This window comes from Temnothorax americanus, unplaced genomic scaffold (genome assembly GCF_048541705.1).
Source record: "Temnothorax americanus isolate GAGA-0224 unplaced genomic scaffold, ASM4854170v1 Scaffold45, whole genome shotgun sequence".
NCBI classification, from domain to species: Eukaryota; Metazoa; Arthropoda; class Insecta; order Hymenoptera; family Formicidae; genus Temnothorax; species Temnothorax americanus.
The window spans coordinates 388803-410799 of record NW_027509602.1 but is presented as its reverse complement, the minus strand read 5'-3'; the positions used below and the strand labels follow the sequence as shown (position 1 = coordinate 410799).

General features: G+C 39.1%; 3 protein-coding genes across 4 annotated transcripts; 2 read left to right on the top strand and 1 right to left on the bottom strand.

Moving 5' to 3' along the window:
* Positions 1 to 56: 56 nt before the first annotated feature.
* LOC143903273 (uncharacterized) lies at positions 57 to 5216 on the bottom strand. Of its 2 annotated transcripts, none has more exons than XM_077416734.1 (5): positions 4882 to 5216; positions 4415 to 4783; positions 4037 to 4165; positions 2969 to 3948; positions 57 to 2780 (listed from the first exon to the last, which is right to left on the bottom strand). In XM_077416734.1, the coding sequence occupies exons 2-5, from the start codon at positions 4755 to 4757 to the stop codon at positions 1068 to 1070; spliced, it is 3165 nt and encodes a 1054-aa protein (XP_077272860.1). In that variant the 5' UTR covers positions 4758 to 4783; positions 4882 to 5216; the 3' UTR covers positions 57 to 1067. The 2 variants fall into 2 exon arrangements, with proteins under 2 accessions (XP_077272860.1, XP_077272859.1); XM_077416733.1 differs by having other exon boundaries at positions 4031 to 4165; positions 4882 to 5214.
* Positions 5217 to 6682: 1466 nt separating this feature from the next.
* Positions 6683 to 13432, top strand: Smc6 (Structural maintenance of chromosomes 6). Its single transcript, XM_077416779.1, has 19 exons — positions 6683 to 7163; positions 7980 to 8172; positions 8254 to 8406; positions 8490 to 8734; positions 8798 to 8917; positions 8986 to 9116; positions 9274 to 9474; positions 9555 to 9751; positions 9850 to 9996; positions 10078 to 10262; positions 10619 to 10926; positions 11034 to 11253; positions 11330 to 11500; positions 11599 to 11786; positions 11924 to 12089; positions 12178 to 12291; positions 12365 to 12559; positions 12650 to 12783; positions 12952 to 13432. The coding sequence occupies exons 1-19, from the start codon at positions 7020 to 7022 to the stop codon at positions 12986 to 12988; spliced, it is 3249 nt and encodes a 1082-aa protein (XP_077272905.1). The 5' UTR covers positions 6683 to 7019; the 3' UTR covers positions 12989 to 13432.
* A 2197-nt stretch (positions 13433 to 15629) lies between these two features.
* LOC143903295 (structural maintenance of chromosomes protein 6-like) lies at positions 15630 to 21837 on the top strand. Its single transcript, XM_077416786.1, is given in 18 exon segments — positions 15630 to 16156; positions 17103 to 17298; positions 17371 to 17523; positions 17607 to 17851; positions 17915 to 18034; positions 18103 to 18233; positions 18398 to 18595; positions 18696 to 18892; positions 18993 to 19097; positions 19179 to 19363; positions 19679 to 19983; positions 20089 to 20308; positions 20388 to 20558; positions 20651 to 20838; positions 20977 to 21142; positions 21229 to 21339; positions 21410 to 21604; positions 21688 to 21837. Coding segments are annotated over 18 exon segments (3192 nt in total). The 5' UTR covers positions 15630 to 16000.
* The last annotated feature ends 160 nt before the right edge of the window (positions 21838 to 21997 follow it).

Below are 21997 nucleotides of genomic sequence, written 5' to 3'. Positions count from 1 at the left end.
ATGACAATTTCATGATAATTCTTATATGACATGTATAAGAAATATAAGATGGTAAGTATAGATGATATTCTTTATTGATGATAAGGCACTTGTTTATAAATGAAATTCAATTTGCACATCGCTAGTTTGGCACAAAGGCGATGAACGTGTATATATCGCAAAATAATGAAATCGTACATATAAATTCAGGTCATGGTATAAAAATACGAGATTGCTCCCATAAGAATTCTATCAACCTAAAGATATAAGTAATAAGTTCCCTTTCTTGAATCTTGCGCGATACTTGTAGAATTGCTCGATCGATGAATTTGCTCATAATTATGCATAATATATGCATAGCGCATAAACTATATAACACAAGAGTGATAAACATTGTATAATAAGATCTAAACAATGAAAACAATCGATAAACGAAGTCTCAACGGATACCATTGCACTGTATGCTCGATTCAACTCATTAGTATGCGTAACATATTTCTACGGAATGTGTTATTCCTCAAAAATCTATACGGTAATAACGTAATCACTAAATTGTATCATTATTTATATACTAAATTAGTATAATGTAGAAATAAACTATTAATAAGATCTACATTAATCCTTAAGTACTCGCGTTGAATCAATTAGATTCAACAAGTAATTTTTCTCCTCCTTATAAAGGAAACTGAAAAATATTAATTTGCCTGAGTGTATTATCGAAATATTTGATTCCTAAGGATTTTAAGTCTGCTTAGAAATGACGACAGTAGTATTTACTCATAATTTTCCTAATATTTATCTATAACTTTCTACTCGCTAGTATTTAAGGATTAAACAGGGTTAAACATTTAAATCGCGACGCTAATTCAAGCTTTTGATCTTTGCGATAAACTACGTAACATAAAACAATTATACTTGTTTTACGATTACCAAAATATAACGTTGATCGAAAAACAATACGTGTCATGAAGTAACAAGTGATGAGGAACCTGGCGCACACAATTGAGCAATTATCGGGAAGACTGATCGCGCAAGTAAAAAATATATAAAAAATATATGTATATGTCTTTCTCTCTTTTTCCCTGCGCTTAACTTATTCTACAATGATTAGCTGCCGCTTTGCCGAATTTTACCGAATGAGCAGTTTCCGTCGACGCCGTGCCGTTCGATGTCAATGAGCCTCTGCGCACCACGCAAGGCATACTGGTGGTAGTGTCGAGATACTCGTCATCGTTATCCGAGTCCGTGTCCTTGTCCCTGGTCGACTTCTTCGCTAGCAGATCGTTCACATAACGCTCGATCAGGTTGCGATTCTGCGCGCTTATCGCACTATTGCCGTTACTCACCACAAAAGGCAATAGTGCTTCAGACATCTCGGTATTCTGACGCTCGATACACATTCGCTGTAGCTCGGCCAATGCCTCGTCCATAAAGCGAACATTGTTCTTGCGATCGGTCGACGGATTCTCGACGAATCCCAACGCTCTAGATCCTCCGTCGTTCGTTTGCCTCGGTAGAGTCGCGTATTTTTTATCATTGGCATTTAACATAGTAGTGGTGAATCCCATCGGGAACTTGGATTGACCACGCAAATCATTTTCCAACGGTCTACCGTTATAAGCTGCCTCGTTATTGCTGCCTTGTTTCTGTTGCGCCCCATCGTAACCCCTAACGAATCTTTGCGGTTCACCCGGAGGCAGAGGCGCGTTCGCCTTCGGGGCGGTGTAAGTCACGTTGTACTCGACGTCCTGGGCGTTTGGATTTACCGGTTGAACTGTAGAACGAGCTAAATTCTGCTGCGGCGGAGCGGAATGTCGCCATCTCGCGCTGTTCATCACGAGTCGCGCGAGTTGCTGAATGGTCTGCTTCGGCGCCTCGGCCTCGTTATTGGCGTTCTCGGCGATGTTGACCGGCAATTTCGCCGGAGTCGATGAGTCGCACGGCTCGCAACCTGGGTAATTGTATCGTATTGCCGCGTTCAACTGGCGCATACGCTCGTAGCTCTCGCCCTGTCCGGCCAGAAGATTATCTCGCCGCACGTATTTGAGTATCTCCTTCCGCGAATTCCAGGTGCCGTGATAAGGCGGATCTTGATCGTAGACGCGACACTCGGTGTCCAAGAAAGCCGCGGTTAGTATCATGATAGGGGTGGGTTCTCGCTGCGTGAACAGCTTCCTGCGCGCCGTCAATGTCTGACCCATGTTCAGTTCCAGCCGAGCGTTTTCTATCCTCTCCTCGAGTTTGCGTTCTACCTCCAACAGCTTCGCTGTCTCGTACATCAAGCCTCGCATGTCCATACGCAGTATGCCCACCTCCATAGCAATGCGTCTTTCCGCCGACGATTTCGTGCGTATGTCATTGTTGAAGGCAGGCTGAAGACCAAGCCGTTGCTGAGCCTTTACGAACGGCGACGTGGACACCGGGCCCAATTTCGACCATATCGTGCCGAGTTTCCTACCTCCTGGACTGACGGTGATCGGTGACACTACGCCGGGTCTAGTCTGAATAGGATTCTGATTGACTAACTGCACGTTCGAATTCGGGATCGTGCAAGGAACGCGACAAGGCTTCGGCGGAACTAGATCCAATTTCGGTGGGATCATTCCGGGCTTCGGTGGCGGAAGTAAAGAAGTGATCGCAGTTTCCGGCATCGGTGGTGGTGGTGGTGACGATTCGTTCTTGTTGAGCACTGTTGAGTGAACGACGTTCAGTAAATGATCCAATCTGTTCTCGAGCCTGTTCTGTCGATCTCTGTCTACGTCGAGGAATCGCGTTACCATGTCATTCTGTGCAGTCAAGATCTGAAAAATAGTAACGTAAAATAATAAACAAATATGAAACGTATATATTACATAAGCAATAAAAAAAAGATAGAGGATGAAAAGAAAAAAAAAGAAAATATATCAATGTAATATAAAAAAATCACATTACAAGTATAATGAAGTATTATGAAAATAAAAAAGAATATTATAAGCGTACAATATTTTACCTTATTAACGACTTCATTCTGAGAATTAATCGCACTGAGCACAAGCTGCTCCAATTTCTGCGCCTTCTTCTTCCTGAACGGTGCGCTCGGCACTTCATCCGTATTCACGGCGCTGTCCCGCGATTTGCATTCTCCGTTCTCCGATGGAGTGGGCGAATCCAACAAAAATTCCAGCAGCAGAGTCTCGTCGTTACAGGTCGCGTTGTTCGTCACAACAGTCGCGTCTGCCAGCATGTCCGCATTAACGGGTCGGTTGTACGTCTCGTTTAAATTATGCGTCTTGTCGTCGCTCTTCGACAGGCAAAAAGCATCGTTTAAATTCTGCGATACGTCCGGCGATACGTCCGGCGACAGCGATTCGGCATTCGGCATGACGTTCGTCATGCAAGCTAGACGAGGCGCGTCTTGATACTGCCTATACATAGTCGCCAGGTTTTGCGCGTAAGTGACCCTACGCGGCTCCTGCGGCATCGCTCGATTGTCCGCGCACTGCGCACCTCGGTGCAGCTGATTTTGCTGACGCACGATATTCTCCACGTTAGGATTCTGCATCACGTTGTTCTGCATCGTTCCGTTATCGCTGGTTAAGTATCGCTGGTTAAAATTGCGCACGTTCTGCTGAAAGCCAAGCCGATTGTTCGCCGGCACGCTCTGCTGCGGCAACTGATTCCACCTGGTATAATTTTGTTGCTGGCTATTCTGGTATTGCTGCATATTCTCCTGAATGATTTGATTCTGTACGTTCTGCACCGCGTTCTGATAAGGAATATCTGCGTACGGCATAGAGGCTAGTAAATTCTGCCGATATTCTTCCCGCATCGGCTTCTCGATCGGATTTATCTGTACCGCTCGATTGCCAATCTGGGTAAAACGCTCGCCAGTGTTTACGGCAACGTCTCTCGTAGGGGAAAAAACTCTGTTGTACGGCTTGGCTATTATGGTCTCGTTCGATTCGGGTGAATCCGGATACTCATTCTCGTCTGCGAAGAAGAAAAGATCGTGAAACCTGGCATTGGACAGACAAGATTCTCGATAGGGAAAAATATGGATATAATGCCTTACATCTACATCCCATCGTCCACGTGGGAGATAGAGCCTCCGTTCGTAAAAGAGACTGCATGGGTTCTTGAACTTTCAGCCTCATCTGCAGATTCTTGTTGGTCTTTACGTCCTTCGGCGGTGACTTCACAGTTGCATCTAATAACAGTCAAGATATAATATCAACAATACTCTCTTTGCGCATTATACGATGTCTTTTAGGCTACGGTCAACGCGACGCTACAAATGCTTTGGATCGTTCTTCTTCTCCTTCTTCATTGAAAGAAAAAAGAAGAGGAATGCTTCGAAGCATTTGTAGCATCACGTTGACCGTAGCCTTAGATATTTTTAATATTTCAAAGCTTCGGATCGAGTTGCCCTACGACCAGCAGCAGTCTCCGTACTCACCAACGGTGTCCACGCCGACATTGACGTTGGCGTGATCCAGACGCTTGCTCTTCAGCACCCGGTCGATGGTCTCGTAGTACTGTTCCACGCCGGCGCGGGTGCCCACCCGCTTGGCCTCGCGATAGCACACCAGGACCTGCTTCATGCGCGACCGGCATTGTTTACCGGTGACGTTGTAGCCCTTCTTCTTCATGTAGCGGCCCACGCTCTCCCAGATCGCCTGCGGCCGGGGAGCGTACTCGAGCTGCTTCTGCACCTGCCGGTCGGACCACACCGAGACCAGCAGCGCGGTGCTCTCGGGCGTCCACTTGTACTTGGCGTTGTCCCCGCTCGTCTCCGACATCGCTCGCAGCCGGATGTTCGTCCGCGCTGCAACGAGATCACAGTCAGAGTCACGAGAAGACCTCCAGGCCTCCAGTCTCCCTTCCCACCGTTATCGGCGGTGTTGCGTTATCCCAAGGACTCACCTCACGCGCACGACGATCCTCGTGGAGAGATCAACAGGTCGCCCGCCGATCGTTGTAGCTCGTAGCTCGTAATCGCGATACTCGCGATCCCGGATTCGCCCTCAATTGGGCGCGATTGCCCAACCAGACCAGATGCGGAGGACGGAGTCCAACGGAGTCTCTCGGTAACCGATAGCGATTCAAATTTTAAAGGGACCGTGACCAGTACGCGTGGGGGCTGCGTGCGTGTGGTGGGAGGAGATGCAGCGCCGCAGGGGCGGATACCCGCGTGGAGTCGCGGGCGCGACGGCGCGGCGCCCAGAAACGAGCCGGTCAAGCGAGGTTGAACCCGCTAATTTGTAAAAGTCATCTGGCGCAATCTTAGAAATTAGAAACGTATTTGTAAATTATTAAATTAGAGATAAAACGAAATATCGGGATAAATATTAATATATCTAAACGCGGAGCGAGGGAGAGAGGAAATCTCGTTATTCTCGTTACAGTTCGGGGTCGCGACGAAGATAAATCCGGCACTGCGCGTGAGATCTTCGGGGGATGTCAAGTGACGTTCGTTCACGAACGCGAAGTGAGAGCGAGTGAAAGCGAGCGAGCCGAAGTGAATCCTTTTGGGCGAGCGGCGCGCATGCGTGCCCATCGCTTTCTTCGCGCTTGACTGGGACGCTGGAACGTGGCTTTAATGACACGGTGTAAACAGGTGGTGCGACAGGTGTTACTATACGTTACACGCACCACGGATCCGACCCCGACCCCAACGGGAGCGACCAAGGGGGCGAATAGGAGGTCCCTTTTTCAATAGTCCGGTTTAATAACAGGAATTAACTACCGACGCGCGTAAAATGTCGTATAAATCCGGTTTTACAACGCGCACCAGTTCGTTGTTATACTTATCTACACTCGTTGACGATCTGAAGAGATGACTTTTATAATTACAAATCCGATGTTTCAAAGAACTGGTGTAAACGTTAAGCGAGTTGAAATTATGAAAAATATATCTGCCGCATTAATTCTTTGACAAGACGAAGATTTTAAGATTTCTTTGAATAGAGATAAAATATAAGATCTCTCTTATTATGTATAAACAAGCATGAGTTTTAAGAAGTTATCCGATTAATGGTGACACGTGTAAAATATATATGTAAATTAATTTAATTTCTGTATTTTAAATTTGGTGAAATTGAAGTATAAAATATAAAATATTATAGATATGGAACGACAAATAATAGCTGCAAATTTTGCAGCTTTAATTTAAACAATTTAAGTTGAATTATATCGAAGTTTGGCCGAGAAATTGCTGTTAATTCTTTATTTCCCTGAATTTCCTCCATTTGAAGTGATATGATTTGCAACGTCAAAATGTAGCTGGAAAACAGGTGCACGCCAAAAAAATTAATAGATCATGAATATGTTATTCTTAACTCATTACTGATCGCTTCTCTTCTCTCGCGAGCGGAACAGATTCAAAAATATGACAAATATAATTCAACAGTGACAAGATCGCTCGTCTCGTCTAATCTGAAAATATCGGAGTAAAATAATTAAAGATTATTTGACGAGAATATTTTGACAAGGAGTTACTCAGGTTAAAATTCCGATTCCAATTTTATAGTCCGACGAAAAGAAAACAATTGTGCGTCTTTTGCATCGTTCTTTTCTTATATCGTCATTTTTTACGACGAATTACGCACGCGCGACGCCACGCACAAAGCGGGGTCGACCAATCAGAGCGCGGGCCTCCGCGTGATGCGTTTAGGAGCGCAGCACGTTCAAAAAACGTCGCGCTTCGAAAAAGAAGGGACAATCGCGTCAATCGTGTCATATCGTCAACGGCCAACGGTCTGGCGGGAACGAACAGGAACTTTCTGGAGTGGATGAGAACGTTGCATCGGTCGCGTGCATGGTTTTCAATCGTCTGGCGTCTCGTTATCCGGCGTCGGAGTGTCGCTGAGCGGGTGCTCGGCGAACGGATCGCTTGAGGAGTGCTGTTCTCAACAGCGGGTTCCACGAGGAGGTCGAACCGGTGGAATCTCGCGGGGACAACGGTTCTCGGCAACGGCGTCGTGGCGATAGGATTTGAAACGGCGTGATTGCGTGCGGTCGCTCTTCGTTTAAATGAGCTGTCGACCAACGTCGCGGAAGGCATGGAAAGCATGGAAAGCGTGGAAAGCGACACGATCGACACGGCGAGGGCTCGACGAAGAAGAGCGTCGGAGACGGTCGATGAACACCAGGCCAAACGTTCCAAGCGCACCGAGGATGGCGAGGAAGTGGTGCAGAACGAAGAGGTACCTTGGCACATCGATAACAATTGTCCCAGCTAGTCGAACAAGCATAAAATTAATTGAACATTCAACTTTGAAACGTCAATATTTACCTAAATCCTTGGGAGGATTGTTGGAAGGCTACGAGGGCTTGGCATAACCTAGATTCACCCTGACCCTGCATTTTGTAATTTTTGTACTTATGAATGGATCAATCAATTTTATTTAGGATTATCGTAATCTTTCTGAATGTGTTTGATATAGCATAAAATCAATTGAAACGTTAAATTTGACCTAAATTCTTGGGAGAACTATTAGAAAACTACAAAGGCTTGGTATTAATTTAGGTTCATATTAGCCTTACATTTTATAATTTTTGTGTAAACGGGTTAATTTTATTTAGGATTACTGAAATCTTTTTGAATATAGCATTTGATATAGCATAAAATCAATTGAATGTGTGTGATAAGATTTGTACTTTGTAACATCAAATTTTACTTTAATCATTGGAGGATTATTAGGCCTGTTCGTTTTCGCTGTACTTCTGAACTAGTGCGATAAGTTAGAATGGAACAAATATATTTCCTTTTATTCCAACTTATTGCACTAGTTCAGAAGTGCAGCGGAAACAAACAGGCTTATTGTAAGGCTATTAAGGGCTAGACTATAACCTAGGTTTATACTGGCATTGTATTTTATAAAGTGCATCTCGTTTTACGCATAATGGACATGATATATTATTTATCCTTGTTTAACATTCGGTAAACAACAAGGATAAATGATGTATTGTGTACATCATGGTGAAACAAAATGCACCCATAATCATGTTGTTTGTTACAGTATACAGCTGGAAAGGTGAAAAAGATTCGCCTTCTTAACTTCATGTGTCATGATGCTTTAGAGATAACGTTAAATGAGAATGTTAACTTCATTGTGGGACGCAATGGCAGCGGCAAGAGCGCTATATTGACTGCATTGACTGTTGGGCTTGGTGCGAGAGCGAATGTTACGAGCAGGGGAACTTCTGTTAAAGGTATTATTATATTTTGTTTTGTTTTTTCTTTTTTTTTTGTATTGTGGTACAATTCAATAATTATCAACTATAATGTTTTAGAGTTTATAAAGAAGGGCAGGAACTCTGCTACTGTTGAGATAACATTAGTTAATAAAGGAGACACTGCATACAAGCCTGACATTTATGGAGACGCAATTACAGTTATACGTACCATTGGAAATACCTCGTCGTATAAGATCAAAAATTGGAGAGGTACTTGGATATAAATTTTATTTTTAATGATCCAAGTGATCCGCACTTATGCATCTGTACTTACAGAAATTTGTCATTTGCAGGAGAAGTTGTTTCTACAAAACGGGATGAATTGGACAGTATTATAACGACAATGAATATACAGATAGATAATCCAATATCTGTTTTGAATCAGGACGTGTCAAGAACATTTTTAGTTACCTCTAAGCCTGATGAAAAGTACAATTTATTCATGAAAGCCACTCTCTTGGATGCTATTGAAAACAATTATAAGGAGGCTCTTTATATATGCGAAGAAGAATACAATAAATTAAAGACATATTCTGCGGTATGTGCACTATACTTATTTTATTTTATTGTAGACAGTCATTTTCATCAAAAGTTGTTTCAGGCCTTGTCGCAAGTAAAGGGAGAGATACAGAAATTGAAGGAAAGTATACATAGATTAGAGGAAATGGATGAATCACGAGCAGAATTAAATAATCTCGAAACGGAACTTCAGTGGGCTATGGTAAGTTTCAATTTCAAAAATATATAAATTGCCAAAGAAATTTTTAGAATAATAGTTTTATCATTTAGGCGATTACGGAGGAAAACAAACTTCGCAAATTACAAGAGAATTTGAAAACGTATGAAAATAATTTGCAAGAGCTTCAGAATACGGAATCATCTATTGGAACAAAGGACGAAGAAATTAATACAAAAATCCAGTAAGAATTAATTTGAAATAAATAAAATCAAACTAGAATTTACTTCCTAAAGTGATCGTTGTTAAGTAATAACTTTTTTTAACATTTATAACATGTAACAATATTGTGAAAGCTACAAGTCATGTATCAACTTATCTTGTATTTTTTTGCTTGATAGAGAGATAAAGCAAAAAATTCTGCAAACAGAACAGGAAGTAACAGATAGCTGTGAAGCTTATAACAGCGCGAAACAAAAACTTAAGACTGCGAATGACGCGCTCTCCAATAAGCAACGTGAGTGGCGTACTATATCAAACAATATAAAACGATTTGAAGAAGATGTTCAGTTGCTGAAGAAGGAAATTATAAAATTAGAAAGGTAAAATATTTCTATAACAATGTTTTTTTTTTTTTTTTTTAGTTTTTAATATTAATATATTTTACATATATCTATTACAGCTGCAACGATGAAGAACACAACAAAAGAAATGATATGAAAGAGCAGTTGTCAAAGTTGGAAGAAAGATTGGATGAACTCGATGCCTCGTTACGTACTAAGCAAACGGAATTAATGCATTTGGAGGCTGATAAGATGCGACTTCTGCAGGAAGTACAATTTGCCAAAAACGAAGCTGAGAATTTCAACAGACAAATAAGTAAGTCATCAATGACAAATTAGTAATAAATAATGTACTCATGTAATCAGTAACTCACGTAATCTAAAAATATACAATTTTATTTTATGAAACTCAAGATAAGATCAAAAGGGATTTGAGCGCAGTCGAGCAACAATCGGATAATGCATTGAGTGTATTTGGGCCAAACATACCACGCTTATTGAAGAGAATCGAAGAGGAATGTAAGAAAAAGCGATTCAAGGAAAAACCACGCGGCCCTATTGGTATGTAAAGTTATTTCGGAATGAATGAACTTCTGTGAAATTATTCTCTGTTTTACTGTATTAAATTATGATATTATGTAGGTGCTTTTATAAAACTGAAGGATGCAGCTTGGGCACCGGCAGTAGAAAGTTTTTTCGGTTATCGCTTCCTTAGCTCATTCTGCGTGGATAATAGTCAGGATGCCAAGATGTTGACCAGTATTATGAAGGAAATTTTCTACAAAGAGAACCCTCTCCAAATAATATCTAGCAAATTTTTTTACCAGGTAAGAGAACGTAATCTTTTTTTATTATTTTAATATTTTGAAATTAAAATATTTATTGAGAATAAATAGAAATTAATATAAATACAATATAAAAATAACATTTATATAATATGTTATAAATATATATGTGTATATATATATATATATATATATATATATATATTTAAATTGTATATTTATATATTTGTTTATTTATATTATAGAATAATATATTTATATAAATAATATATGAATAATATAGCATTCACACATTAGATTTCCCAGTAAGACTATCAAGCAAGTGTGACAATTAAGAATGCTAGTTTTAACAATAGTTTCAACCATATGTGTAATTAAGTTTTTTAAAATAATTTCAGACGCATGATGTTAGACACCACTGTACACAGTCGCCACAGTATTCTAATCTCTTGGATGCTATGGTTATAGAAGATCCTGTCATAGCTAATTGCTTGATAGATCAACGTGAAATTGAGTGTATACTTCTTATACCAACAAGTGAAGAGGCCTGCGTGATAATGTCGGACATGACGAAAGTGCCAAGAAATTGCAAAAGAGCGTTTACTTTACGTGGAGACACATTCTACCCCGATCCAAATTACAGAACTTATGGCGGAAAGTGTACACGTGCTAAATACCTTCAAGTTTCTGTCATGGAAATGATGCAGTAAGTGCAACAATTTAATCCACTTTAGAATAGTAAACTCTACTCGACTCAATTTCATTCGTAAAAGAAAATTTAATACAAATAATTCATATTAACTTCTCACATAGAACGCTGAAAGAAGAACTACAAATAGCTGAAAACAAAAAGCAGGAAGCCGATGCAGCACATGACGCTATACGTGACAAAGTAACTCGCACTAATTCCGAATTGAGTAAGGTAACCAAGACGGCCCAGAAGCTAAGATCTGAACAAAGTGAATGTTCTATTCTTATTAATGACCTGAAAGATAAAATTGATTCGCATGAAGCCACTTCTGTCGATGTTTTCGTGAGTAATCGGGATTGATGTATTATTCTTATTTTCTAGAACAAAACAGCTACATTATTTAATTTATTATTTATAGCGTAACGAAGCTGCAGAGTTGGGAAAGAAAATAGCGCAGGAAAGTAGCTTGGAAAAGGCTTTAACTGAAAATGTGCAGGAGCTTCAGAAGACCGTTGAGTCTCTCGACGCGGAAGTTAAGCGATGCAGAGATTTGAGGCACAATTTACACACAGTGATTGAGCCTCTTAAGGTATGTTTATATTGTCAGTTGAGTGCATTAATCTCTATTGATAATAATTAATATTAATAAGAATAAAATAAATAATATTTTATGTATACTTTGCGCAGGACCAAATAAGAGAATTGACACGGGATAAGGAAAGGCATCGGCACGAGTGTCAGCGTGCAACTCGAAAGTTACAAGAAATTCGTCAAGCCATACAGTGCGCAACGGGGGAATTCGAAATACAAGAGAGAGCGGTAAAGAAAGCTGTTTCCAACGCTACTGAAAAAGGTCCCAGGATAAACACTACCAGGTTAGCATTATAAAATAATGTAACATGATGTATAACCAAAATTATTCTTTTTTATTATTTCAAACACGTCTAAATTCTTAATTTTTATTTAGGTTTTATTTATATATCTTACATTTCTTCGATATCTCCTTTTACAGATCGGCGAACCAAATCAAAACTTTACTAACTGAGTTACGTGATAAGATTCGCGAGATAGAAAACCAGTTTGGCTGTTTGGATGAATTACGGCGACAACTGACAGAAAAGGAAGAAAAGTATGGAGTAAACATTGAATTTGCAGCTCAACTGAAAAAAAGTTGCGAAGTAAGTAAATTATCTATATAATTTTTATGGACTATTCGTTATTTTACTCGAGGAAACACATTTTACAATACATTCGTATACTTTATAGACACACATCGAACGAGTGAAGCATCGGCAGAATATGTTCCTCCAACTAAGGGACTTGTATAGTGTCTGTGTGCAGAAAGCTTTCACCGATGTGCTTTCTTTAAGACAATATAAGGTAACAACAAAAAATACTTTTTTAAATCATATTTTATTAATTATTATTCACAAATGCTTTTTCTTTTTACCAGGGCACTGTGATGATCGATCATACAAACAAACTGCTCGAATTACATGTGAGTGCACGGAATGATAAAAAGTCGGGCAACGACACCAGATCGCTTTCGGGAGGTGAACGATCTTACTCGACCGTCGCGTTCATCTTGGCTCTCTGGGATTGCATTCAGCTACCTTTCTACATTCTTGATGAATTCGACGTGTTTATGGTAAGCCGTTATTATAGTTTTTGGACTATATTTCTTGAATTTGTCTAAGAGAACAGTAAAGAAATAACCCCCTTGCGTGCTTATTTGTAGGATAAAGTAAACAGGCGAGTTATAATGGATATTCTTTTGGATCACACTAAATTGCATCCACAGAGTCAATTTGCTTTCCTCACGCCTCTAGACACGTCGCACATACTTGCCGAGGATTACGTAACAATTCATCAGTAAGTTGAGAAGTTTTTATCAAAGAAAAATAAAATTAAGCATGTTGTTTATTTTATATAAACATATATGAATAGATTTTTTAATATCAAAATTCGTAATCTTGTAAAACAAATTTAACAATTTTAGAAACATAATGCTGTGAATACATGTAATATTTCCTTTTTTAGGTTACAAGCACCAGAGAGAAGAACTTTGAGTCAGTGAACATTTAAAGTTTTATTTTTATTTTTTATTTTTATTGATTCAATAATGTTTTCACGTTTGTGAGATAGAAAAGTGATATTGAGTTTAAGCACATTGAAATATGTGTTATGTATGAAACTGTTTTCTAGCAATAAGCGAAAATAATTTATTTTGTTTTATATTGTTGGAAGAGAAAAGTAGATGCTTAAAAACTGAGCGCCAAAACACAAATTGATTTTGAGTGCTTTATGTCAAAGTGAACAGAAGACTTTGTTCAAAATATATGTTTTTGTACGCACGATATATAGGTATTCTTTAGATAATTCGGATTGCTCGCGGTTTATTTAAGTTTCGATGCTCTGAATAAGTGCTTTAGAATGTTAAAAGTGCCTTCTATTGTATCGGAGTAGTAAATGCGATTTACACAGATATTCTTTTTTAATAATAAAATTCTATCAAATTATATATTATGTTGTAGCATATTTCGACAATTCGTTTAAATTTCAAGTTCAATTCCTTTCCAGACTCCCACGTATCTCCAGTCTTATCTAAGTACGACGTAATTATTTCATATTCGAATAAACTAACTGGAAGATTCGCGAGAGACTTCTCTTCAGGTTTTCGTTGCTAAAACAGACGGGATATTCAGAGTGGCCGGAGACAGACAAGAGGAATAAGGTACGTACGAAACATTGTTCGATGTGGACCACGCCAGACCGGTGAGTGAATCAAGGTTCGCACGGCATTGCGCAAATCGGGACCAGCCGGGATTAAGTTACTTTGCCGAGTTTTATCAAATGAGCAGTTTTCGTCGACGTCGTGCCGTTCGATGTCAATGGAGCCTCTGCGCACCACGCAAATTGGATTCATACTGGTGGTAGTGTAGATATACACGTCGCCGTTATCCGAGTCCGGGCCCTCGTCCCTGGTCGACTTCTTCGCTAGCAGATCGTTCACATAACGCTCGATCAGGTTGCAAATTCTGCGCGGTTATCGCACTATTGCCGTTACTCGCACCACAAGAGGCAATAGTGCTTCGGACGTCTCTGTATTCTCAATACACATTCGCTGTAGCTCAGCCAGTGCCTCGTGCATGAAGCGAACATTGATGTTCTTGCGATCGGTCAACGGATGCTCCGTCGTTCGTCTGCCTCGGTAGAGTCGCTGTTTTTGGTCATTGGCAGTTAACATAGTAGTGGCGAAGCCCATCGGAAATTTGAATTGACCACGCAAATCATTTTCCAACGGTCCACCGTTAGAAGCTGCCTCGTTATTGCTGCCTTGTTTCTGTTGCGCCACATCGTAATCTTTAACGAATCCTTGCGGTTCATCCGGAGGCAGAGGCGCGTTCACCTTCGGGGCGGTCTACGTCACGTTGTACTCGACGTCCTGGGTCATGTTCCAAAACTCACTCTAGTTAACTAAAATGCTATAGTGTACGTGACATAAACTATAGATTTTAGTTACCCAGAGTGAGTTTTGGAACATGACCCTGGGCGTTTGGATTTACCGGTTGACCTGTAGGACGAGCTAAATTCTGCTGCGGCGGAGCGAAATGTCGCCATCTCTGGCGAATGGTCTGCTTCGTCGGTGCCTCTAAAGACAATTGGGTCGACCTGGCCGTTTTTGAGCGGATGCTCGAGAGCCAATTTCCAGAAGTAGAAGAAGAAGAAGGCCTCGCTATTGGCGTTCTCGGCGATGTTGAGCGACAATTTCACCGAAGTCGATAAGTCGCACGGTTCGCAACCAAGGTAATTGTGTCGTATTTCGCATTGCCTGTCCGGCCACAAGATTATCCCGCCGCATGTTGTACTTGAGTATCTCCTTCCGCGAATTCCAGGTGCCGTGATAAGACGGATCTTGCTCGTAGACGCGACACTCGGTGTCCAAGAAAGCCGCTGTTAGTATCATGATAGGAGTGGGTTCTCGCTACGCGAACAGCTTCCTGCGCGCCGTCAATGTCTGACCCATGTTCAGTTCCAGCTGGTTCCAGCCGAGCGTTTTCTATCCTCTCCTCGAGTTCGCGTTTTGCCTCCAATTAACGTTAAGCCTCGCATGTCCATACGCAGTCCGCCCACCTCCAAGCGATGCGTCTTTACGCCGACGATTTCGTGCGTACTTATGTCATTGTTGAAGGCAGGCTGAAGACCAAGCCGTTGCTGAGCCTTCACGAACGGCGACGTGGACACCGGTCCCAATTTCGACTGTGTCGTGCCGAGCTTTTTATCTCCTGGACTGACGGTGATCGGTGACACGACGCCGATCTAATCAGAATAGGATTCTGAATGAGTAACTTCACGTTCGAATTCGGGATCGTGCGAGGAAAGGAACACGATAAGGCTTCGGCGGAACTAGATCTAATTTAGGTTGAGCGGGATCGTTCCGGGATTCGGTGGCGGAAGTAAAGAAGTGATTGCAGTTTCCGGCATCGGTGATGGTTGCGTGACGATTTGTTCTTGTTGAGTACTGTAGAATGAACGACGTTCAGTCATATCGTTAACGATTTGGCGGGAAGCGCGGGAACGGACAGGAACCTTCTGGAGCGCGGATGAGAACGTTGGATTCGTTCCACTTTAAAGGTCGACAGGAGACACGGTGGAGAGCTGTGAACTACGAATCGTAAAATTCGTATAACGGCTAAAATAATGAGAAAATCTAGAAGTGCGATTTTCTCATTATTGTGGCCGTAATACGGATTTTACGATTCGTACTTCGCGTGTCTCCACCGTGTCTCCTGTCGACCCCGCTTGCATTGCTTGCAACGCTCGTGAAATCATTTCATCCTTGTTGTTTATCAAATGTTAAACAAGGACGAAACGATGTTGTGGAATGTGATTGTTTCTATATCCGGTGTCTGAGTCGTCGGAGATCGCTGAGCTGATGCTCGGTGCTCGGCGGACGGATCGTTTGAAGAGTGCTGGTGCTCCTCTCACCGCGGATCCACGAGGAAGTCAACGGTGGAATCACGCAGGAACAGCGGTTCTTGACAACGGCGTCGTCACGACGACAGGATTGCGTGTCATCTTCATTTAAATGGAGCTGTCGATCAACACCGCGAAAAACATGGAAAGCGTGGAAAGCGACACGGAGGCTCAACGCCGGAGAAGAGCGGCGGTGATGGTCGACGGACACCAGGCAAAACGTTTCAAGGTTACCGAGGATGACGAGGAAGTGGTACAGAACGGAGAGGTATTTTGATAACAATTGTCCCAGCTGGTCGAACAAACATACAATCAATTGAACATTAAACTTTGAAACATCAAACAATATACAAACAATTAGAATCAAAAGCCATGCGATCCAAGCTTAGGTCTTTGAAAGCCTTATATTAGTTTCTGTATACATATATGTCTACAAATGTCGACAAATAATCGGCGCGCAGTTCGTTGGAAAAATTATATGTATATATATAGACATATAATTGGATCGCATGGCTTTTGATTCTAATTGTTTGAAACATCAAATTTTACCTAAATCCTTGGGAGGATTATTGGAAGGCTTGGTGTAACCTAGATTCACCCTGGCCTTGCAATTTATAATTTTTGTATAATGGGTCAATCAATTTTATTTGGAAACAAATTTGATCCAAATCCTTGTGAAGATTATTGGAAAATCTGCAAAGGCTTGGTATTAACCTAGGTTCATATTAGCCTTGAATTTTATAATTTTTGTGTAGATGGATTAATCAATTTTGTTTAGGAGATTATTGTAATTTTTTTTAAATATATTTGATATTGCGTAAAATTGATTAAATGTTAAGCTTTGAAATATCAAATTTTACTTCAATCCTTAGGAGGATTATTAGGCCTGTTTGTTTTCGTTGCATTTCTGAACTAGGGCAATAAGTTTAGAATGAAACAAAATATATTTTCTTTTATTCTAACTTATTGCACTAGTTCAGAAGTGGTTCGAAAACAAACAGCGGTTTATTGTAAGGCTATTAAGGGCTAGACTTTGTAACCTAGGCTTATACTGGTCCTATATTTTATAAAATGCATTTCGTTTTACGCACGATGTGTTCATGATATATTATTTATCCTTGTTTAACATTCGGTGAACAATAAGGTGATAAATAATACATTATGCACATCCTGCGTGAAACAGAATACATCCATAATCATGTTGTTTGTTTCAGTATTATGGAGCTGGAAAGGTGAAAAAGATTCGCCTTCTTAACTTCATGTGTCATGATGCCTTAGAATTAACGTTAAATGAGAATGTTAACTTTATTGTGGGACTCAGTGGCAGTGGCAAAAGCGCTATATTGACTGCATTGATTGTAGGGCTCGATACGAGAGCAAATGTTACGAGCGGGGGAACTTCTGTCGAAAGTATTACTATATAATTTTTTTTTTATATTGCATTGTGAAACAATTCAATAATTGTCGGCTGTGATGTTTTAGAGTTTATAAAGAAGGGCAGGAACTCTGCTACTGTTGAGATAACATTAGTTAATAAAGGAGACACTGCATACAAGCCTGACATTTATGGAGACGCAATTACAGTTATACGTACCATTGGAAATACCTCGTCGTATAAGATTAAAAATTGGAGAGGTGCTTGGATATAAATTTTATTTTTAATGATCCAAGTGATCCGCACTTATGCATCTGTACTTACAGAAATTTGTCATTTGCAGGAGAAGTTGTTTCTACAAAACGAGATGAATTGGACAGTATTATAACGACGATGAATATACAGATAGATAATCCAATATCTGTTTTGAATCAGGACGTGTCGAGAACATTATTAGTTACCTCTAAGCCTGATGAAAAGTACAATTTATTCATGAAAGCCACTCTCTTGGATGCTATTGAAAATAATTATAAGGAGGCTCTCTATATATGCGAAGAAGAACACAAAAAATTTTGGACATATTCTGCGGTGTGTACACTATACTTATTTTATTTTATTGTAGACAATCATTTTCATCAAAAGTTGTTTCAGGCCTTGTCGCAAGTAAAGGGAGAGATACAGAAATTGAAGGAAAGTATACACAGATTAGAGGAAATGGATAAATCACGAGCAGAATTAAGTAATCTTGAAATGGAACTTCAGGGTGCTACGGTAAGTTCCAGTTTCAAAAAAATAAAAATTGCGAAATAAATTTTTAGAATAATAGTTTTATTATTTAGGCGATTACGGATAAAAACGAACTTCGCAAAATACAAGAGAACTTAAAGACGTATGAAAATAATTTGGAAGAGCTTCAGAATGTGGAATTATCTATTGGAACAGAGGACGAAGAAATTGATACAAAAATTCAGTAAGAATTAATTTGTAATAAAATCAAACCAATAGAGTTTACTTCTTAAAGTTATCGTTACTAATTAATAACTTTTTCTAACATTTACAACACGTAACAATATTGTGAAAGCTACAAATCATGTTTTTACTTATCTCATGTTTTTTTTACTGATGATTTGATAGAGACATAAAGCAAAAAATTCAGCAAACACAACTGGAAGTAACAGATAGCAGTGAAGCTTATAACAGCGCGAAACAAGAACATTTGGCTGCGAATGAGGCGCTCTCTAATAAGCAACGCGAGTGGCATTCTTTATCGAGCGAAGCAAAACGATTTGAAGATGTCAAGTTGCTGGAGAAGAAAATTCTAAAGTTAAAATGGTAGAAGCATATTTCTTTTCTATAACACTTCCATCATCATGTTTTTGGTTAATTTTTTTTATTTTATAATATAAATATATTTTGCATATATTTTTTTTAGCTGCAACGATGAAGAACACAATGAAAGAAAAGTAATGACAGAGCAGCTATCAAAGTTGGAGGGAAGACTGAATGAACTCGATGCCTCGTTACGCACTAAGCAAATCCAATTAATGCATTTGGAAACCGATATGATGCGACTTATGCAAGAACTACAATCTATCAAAAACGAAGCCGAGAATTTTAACAGACAAATAAGTAAGTCATCAATGACAAATTAGTAATAATGTACTCATGTAATCAGTAACTCACGTAATCTAAAAACATACAATTTTATTTTATGAAATTCAACAATCAGATAATGCATTGAGTGTATTTGGGCCAAACATACCACGCCTATTGAAGAGAATCGAAGAAGAATATAAGGAAAAGCGATTCAAGGAAAAACCACGCGGCCCTATTGGTATGTAAAGTTATTTCGGAATGAATGAACTTCTGTGAAATTATTCTCTGTTTTACTGTATTAAATTATGAGATTATGTAGGTGCTTTTATAAAACTGAAGGATGCAGCTTGGGCACCGGCAGTAGAAAGTTTTTTCGGTTATCGCTTCCTTAGCTCATTCTGCGTGGATAATGGTCAGGATGCCAAGTTGTTGACCAGTATTATAAAGGAAATTTTCTACAACGAGAACCCTCTCCAAATAATATCTAGCAAATTCCTTTACCAGGTAAGAGAACGTAATATTTTTTTATTATTTTAATATTTTGAAATTTAAATATTTATTGAGAATAAATATATATATATATATATATATATATAATATGTTATATAAATAAAAAATATATATATATATATATTGCATATTTATATATTTATGTTTATTTAAATTACAGAATAATATATTTATATAAATAATATATAAATAATATAGCATTCACACATTAGATTTCCCAGTAAGACTAACAAGCAAGTGTGTCAATTAAGAATGCTAGTTTTAACAATAGTTTCAACAATATGTGTATATAAGTCTTAATAATTTTAGGTGCGTGATGTTAGACGCCACTGTACACAATCGCCACAATATTCTAATCTCTTGGATGCAATGGTTATAGAAGATCCTGTCATAGCTAATTGCTTGATAAATCAACGTGAAATTGAGTGTATACTTCTTATACCAACAAGTGAAGAGGCCTGCGTGATAATGTCGGACATGACGAAAGTGCCAAGGAATTGCAAAAGGGCGTTTACTTTACGTGGAGACACATTCTACCCCGATCCAAATTACAGAACTTATGGCGGAAAGTGTACACGCGCTAAATATCTTCAAGTTTCTATGGAAATGATGCAGTAAGTGCAACAACGTAATCCACTTTAGAGTAGTACTCAACAATTTTATCCTGTATATGTAAAAGAAAATATAATGCAAATAATTTATATTAATTTCTCATGTAGAACGCTGAAAGAAGATCTTCAAATAACTGAAAACAAAAAGCAGGAAGTCGACGCAGCATATAACTCTATATTTGAAAAAATAATTCGCACTACTTCCGAAATGAATAACGTAACCAAGACGGTCCACCAGCTAAGGTCTACACAAAGTGAATGTACTAATTTGATTAATGAACTGAAAGATGAAATTGATTTGCATGATGCCAGTTGTATTGATGTTTTCGTGAGTAATTAGGATTGTCTTTTGAAGTATTATTCTCTAGAATAAAATAGCTACATATTATTTAATTTATTATTTATAGCGTAACGAAGCCGCGAATTTGGAAAAGAAAATAGCGCAGGAAAGTGGCTTGGAAAAGGCTTTAGATGAAAACGTGCAGCAGCTTCAGAAGACCGTTGAATCTCTCGACGCGGAAGTTAAGCGATGCGGGGATTTGAGGCACAATTTACACACAGTGATTGATTCTCTTAAAGTATGTTTATATTGTCTGTTGAATGCTTTATCTTTTTTAATAATTAATATTCACAAGAATGATAAATAATATTTTATGTATACTTTGCGCAGGACCAAATAAGAGAATTGACACGGGAGAAGGAAAGGCATCGGTACGAGTGTCAGCATGCTACTCGAAAGTTACGGGAAATTCGTCAAGCCATACAGTGCGCAACGGGGGAATTCGAAATACAAGAGACAGCGGTAAAGAAAGCGGTTTCCAACGCCACTGAAAAATGTCCTAGGATAAACACTACCAGGTTAACATTATAAAATGATGTAACATGATGTATAACCAAAACTATTCATTTTTTTATTTCAAACACGTTTAAACTCTTAATTGTTATTTATGTTTTATTTGTATATCTTACGTTGCTTCAATATCTCGTCTTTTACAGATTGGCGAACCAAATTAAAACTTTACTAACTGAGTTAGGAGATAAGATTCGCGAGATAGAAAACCAGTTTGGCTGTTTGGATAAATTACGGCGACAACTGAGAGAAAAGGAAGAAAAGTATGGAGTAAACGTTGAATTTTTAGCTCAATTGAAACAAAGTTGGGAAGTAAGTAAATTATCTATAGAATTTTCATGGACTATTCGTTATTTTACTCGAGGAAATATTTTGCAATACATTCATATACTTTGTAGAAACACATCGAACGAGTGGAGCATCGGCAGAATATGTTCCTCCAACTAAGAGACTTGTATAGTGTCTGTGTGCAGAAAGCTTTCACCGATGTGCTTTCTTTAACACATAAGGTAACAACAAAAAATACTTTTTTAAATCATATTTTATTAATTATTATTCACAAATGTTTTTTTTTACCAGGGCACTGTGGTGATCGATCATACAAATAAACTGCTGGACTTAAATGTGAGTGTACGGGATGATGAAGAGTCGGGTAACGACACGAAATCGCTTTCGGGAGACGAACGATCTTACTCGACCGTCGCGTTCATCTTGGCTCTCTGGGATTGCACTCGGCTGCCCTTCTACTTTCTCGATGAATTCGATGTATTCATAGTAAGCCATTATTATAGTTCTTGGTCTATATTTCTTGAATTTGTCTTGCATAAAATAATAACGCCTTGCGTGCTTATTTGTAGGACAAAGTAAACAGGCGAGTTATAATGGATATTCTGTTAGATTACGCTAAATTGCATCCACAGAGTCAGTTCGCTTTCTTCAAGCCTCTAGACACACTTTTCTAGACCTCGCACATTCTTGCCGAGGATTGTGTAACTATTCATCAGTAAATTGAAGTTTTTATCGAAAAAATGTAATTAATTTTATTTATTTTGTATAATGAATAGATTTTTTAATATCAAAATTCGTAATATTGTGTAATTTAACAATGTTAGATACATTACAATGTTTTGAATACACATGTTTTCTTCTTTTTTAGATTACAACCAC